A 4,651-nucleotide genomic window follows, 5' to 3' on the forward strand; every position below is an offset into this window, starting at 1 on the left:
CATTAGGGCTGGGCAACGATTAAAAATTTTAATCGTAATTAATTGCATGATTTCCCTGATTAATAATGATTAATCGCACTGTATACGCAAAATCCAATAATGAAGTTAAAAGAAGTGTATAGTGCACTTTTATTTTAACGAAGTCATTCCTTTTCTGGTTCTGCAGCAGCCAGCAACACACTTTTACAAAATAAAAGCACGTATTGCGGCTAACTGGCGATCAATAAATAAATAAGCCGCGGTGGGTTAACGAAGGATTAATTGTTGACGCGCATGCTAAAATAATTCCAGTCTTGCTTCGAGGTTCTTTTTTATTTTTTTTATTTATTTTATTCTTTATCACAATGACCTCCGACGCTCACCCCACCACACCAAGGCATCCGAGGCCCACAGGTGAATGTCATTAAATAGTGTTGTGGCTACAACCCACAGTGACACACACACCCTTCCCAGGTGTTAAAGAAGTGCACTCACAAATATGAACAGTAGAAGCTCACGGCTAGGGATGGGCGATATATAGCCCATCCCTACTGACAGCTCCTACAGCACGTGAGCAACATGCGTTAATGCGGGTTAAAGTAATTGTCCGCGTTTATAAATAAATGAGTTAAGATAATAACGCGTTAACTTGCCCAGCCCTAATGTAAATATATATTATACATGTATATATATATATACACACACACACACACACATATGTACATATATATGTATACATATGTATGAATATCTGAGTGTATGTATATATATATATATATATATATATACATATATATATGTATATATACATATATATACATATACATATATATATATATATGTATATATATATATACATATATATATATATATATATATATATATACATATATACATGTATATATATACATACACTCAGATATACATACATATGTATACATATATATGTACATATGTGTGTGTGTGTGTGTGTATATACACACACACACACATATATATATATATATATATACATATATATATATATATGTATATATATATATATATATATATTCACACACTTGTATGCGTGCTTATACCACACACACCTTCAGGAAATGGAAAGACTGCTCCCCGTACAGTCGGTTGGCAACACTGAGAGCATACGGAGCCCCTGGCTTGTTCAGCTCACTCAGTAGTTTCTTAAAGCCAGCGCTAACATCATCTGGACTATCTTTAGCTTTTAACCCCTGTGAAGAGAGAAGGCAACTGTTACAGAAATGCATTAAAACTGTCAATTGACTGATCAAACTTTAGCTAGGTTGCTGTCTAAGCATGAGGACCTCGTTTCTCCATGAATTTTCCTTGAAAATTGTTGGTTTACAAGCAAGCTGTCATGCAACGTTCAAGACTTGCACACAAATTGCTATCATGTTACACCTGTGTCGACCCAAGCTCCAAGTAGCACTTGGCAGGATCAGTGTTTCCTGTACCAGCACATTGAACTGAGAACTGGCCAGGTGCACTTAACCTTTAGTTAACAGGACGTGAGAGTGTTGCATTTTTGTTTTATTCCATATTCAAATGAAACGCCAAGCCTCCTCCTCCATGGTCATGGTCCAGTTTATCGGAATAGCTTCCATCTTAAGTTCATCGCTTGTGCCCCAGGTTGGTTTTGTGTTACCTCTGGAAGTTTGGCATGGAGTTTGCAAAAATCTTAAATCAAGTCTTGCAAACCAAGACTTGAAAACTTGTGTTACCTCTGTACGAAGTTAGTGGAGGAAAAGTCCAGAAACAACACAGAATCAATGCATTTCAATGACATTGCTGATGCTTCCTACTTTTGCCACAACGTTGTCAAGGGAAACCCCTGAGTGCTCGATATACAGCAGATATACAGTGCATACACTATATATCAATCTATCTATCTCACCTTTTTTGGTGTGTGGTGCATAAAAACGGGTGATGTGCCGCATGGAGATTGTGCAGGCCAGTATATTGCTGAGGGCACATGTCCTTAACCAACTCACCAAGTCACTAACTTCACCCAAAGACAACTTGTCTTGAGCCCAAGTGTGTGCGACTGGGTTACCTCTGACATCTGTTGAGCCGTGTTGCCTCGGGCCCCCAGCAGCGCCATCGTCAGGGCCGACGAGATGCTGAAGGGGGAGAAGAAGACATTCTTGGTCTTGTCCTCGTCACTCAGCTTTGTCAACAAGTCCAGAGCGAAGGCTGTGTTGGCCTTGGAAAGAGGGGACAGTGTTGCCATTGTGTCTCTGAATAAAGAAATAAGGGCAGAGGATTGAAATGCACTCCACGGACAAAAGTAGAATAGAATAGAATAGAATAGAATAGAGCGCCTTTATTAATCCTACATCGGGGAAATTTGCATCATTACAGCAACAAAAAATAGTGCAAAGAGAAGTAAAAATATTGAATGAAAAGAAGTGCAAATAAAGATGGAATAAAACAGAGAAACAAGATATTAACATGTTATGAAAAAATGCCGATGATAAATAAGTGTTTTATAGCACATTTATGAAATGTAACCTGGTCAACAACATGATGAATTTGCACAACATATATGCTCACAACAAAAATAAAACAACTCTGTAAACCAAAAAAGGAAGTAGGTTGCCAGTAGCCGAGACTTATTTTTGCCCAATCTGTAGAGTCCATAATATTACCCAGAATATTAGTAATACAGAGACAACAAGAAAAAGACACAAAACAAAACAAAATATGCTTTGTATTATTCCTCTTCAATTATTCCCAAGTCAATTGCTTATCCTTATAATCATGAAATATTTTGACCTTTAATATTAAAAAAAAAAAAAAAAAATTCGACATTTTCAAATCATCACTGAGCCCATTCCAAAATGTAACTCCCATAAAAGAAACACATCTATGTTTAACATTGGTCATAGGCAGATGACGGCCCTCTGGAGTCTGGATCTGCTCTAAGTTTCTTCCCACAGGGGAGTTTTTCCTGGCCTCTGTCGCACTTTGCTTGCTCTGGGGGCCCAGTTGGTTCCCTTTTCTCTGATTGTACAAAGCACTTTGAGACGTCTTTGGATGTGATTTAGCGTTGAACAAGTACAAGTTGATTGGTTCTCACATGACACAATTCAAGACACTCAACCCTCTTAACATATATTTATTTTCTCTCAGTTTCTATGCAGCTGTTTAGACTGGCTTGTGTATTTGATCCCTGGGATATGGGGGCCTTTCTGCGTGAGGTTTGTGCAGTCTCCCCCTGGCTCTGTGGGCTCTTCACAACTACGAAAGACGTGCACGTGAGATGAATTTGTTCCTCAAAGTTGACTATATTTGTCAGTGTGAGTACCAATGGCTTGCTTGGTCCATCCACCATGGCTCATTGACAGCTGGGAATGGTTGCAATCACCTCAGTCAGACTGGATTGTCCTCACCGGGCTGCCTCACAAACATGGTGGTGCAAGATGAGGGAAGGGTGAGGGCAGGACCCTTGCTAAATGTATGTATGTATAAAAGAAGCGTTCTCTGGGTAGTTAAACCAAACTTTTATTTGACAGTGTGTTTTTCAGCCTTTTTTGAGCCATGGCACATTTTTTACATTGAACAAAAAAATCCTCTGGCACCACTAACCAAAAATATGATAAAATGACACTTTTTAGCCTGATAATGACAATATCAGGTAATACAGGCTCACGTTCATTTCAAAGCGCAGTCACTGAAAAATACAACGTTATTATTGCTTGTTTAGACCAATTAAGTGAAATTTGACATTACCTCGTGCTACACTAGTCTTTGAGAACCACTGCTATAACCTACACGTTTCTGAGGTCACACTCAAACACTCAAGTAGTGTCAAAGTATAGTTTTTATGTAATCTAATTCCTTTCTGATCGAGAAAGATAAATAATGCATGTGCCATGAATCATCTTCTGTGAGTTCTCGCGAAGAGAGGGTGACTGAGTGGGCGTTTACATTGAAAGGCAGGCTGCAGGAGAAGCGGTGATTGCCGCCACATGTGGCTCTTCTGCACCTCTGTAGTAGCTCCCCTTAGGGTGGGGGTGGGGGGCAACTAATAATGTGGAAATACATTTTAGAAATTTTATGGCCCCGTTTACAAGTTGAGGACTTAAAAAATAAACAAAATCCGAGCGTGTTAAGAAAAGCATTTGAAAAAAAAGAGAGATTACACAAAGCCATCTTCAAAAATATGTGCATTTACTCAGAAACGTAAACAAAAGGTTGCCGACCCCTGCTCTAGATTGTATTATTACAACCTTAGAATAAACTACAGAAATAAGTTATTAGAATAATAAATCAATCATGAAACCACAAATAAATTATGTATAGAGTTTAATATCTTAAAATCCATAGACATAGCATACTTAAAAACGTCAGAAATGTGTCACATGCAGATGAACGCAACACTTTTTAAAAAAGTAAGATAATAAACTAATGGAATGAAACTTACTTTCTCTCCGTCTTGCAGCCTTGCAATCTTGGAAAAGGTTGTGAGATTTCTGCGCACAACTTCCAAGTAAAGACACCCGCTTTTATTCTTTCAAAGTGACACACCCAAACTAACAGATATCTGTAAACAGAGCTTACTCAACTGGCACTACCAAAAGTATAAATCAAGAATTAATGAAACTTTACTTTGACTGACTGGTTTATCAGCCGCAGCCTGCATTTTCTAGGT

The 4,651-nt window shown here is 38.2% G+C and overlaps 1 protein-coding gene across 1 annotated transcript; it reads right to left on the bottom strand.

The window, feature by feature from the left end:
• Positions 1-1,039: 1,039 nt before the first annotated feature.
• Positions 1,040-3,515, bottom strand: LOC142882488 (leukocyte elastase inhibitor-like). The gene is made up of 2 exons (XM_076017248.1): positions 2,051-3,515; positions 1,040-1,208 (listed from the first exon to the last, which is right to left on the bottom strand). Exons 1-2 carry the CDS (start codon positions 2,225-2,227, stop codon positions 1,053-1,055), a joined length of 333 nt encoding a protein of 110 aa, XP_075873363.1. The 5' UTR covers positions 2,228-3,515; the 3' UTR covers positions 1,040-1,052.
• Between the last annotated feature and the right edge of the window lie 1,136 nt (positions 3,516-4,651).

Source organism: Nelusetta ayraudi, unplaced genomic scaffold (genome assembly GCF_046127955.1).
Source record: "Nelusetta ayraudi isolate G7.1 ecotype Tasmania unplaced genomic scaffold, CSIRO-AGI_Nayr_v1 ptg000294l, whole genome shotgun sequence".
Lineage (NCBI taxonomy): Eukaryota > Metazoa > Chordata > Actinopteri > Tetraodontiformes > Monacanthidae > Nelusetta > Nelusetta ayraudi.

What these genes read in the sequence shown, in the direction of transcription:
- LOC142882488 (XM_076017248.1), bottom strand. Translation starts at nt 2,227, where the DNA reads ATGGCAACACTGTCCCCTCTTTCCAAGGCCAACACAGCCTTCGCTCTG. An exon ending in CGGCTCAACAGATGTCAGAG is followed by an intron (nt 1,209 to 2,050) that starts GTAACCCAGTCG and finishes CTCTCTTCACAG; the next exon opens with GGGTTAAAAGCTAAAGATAG.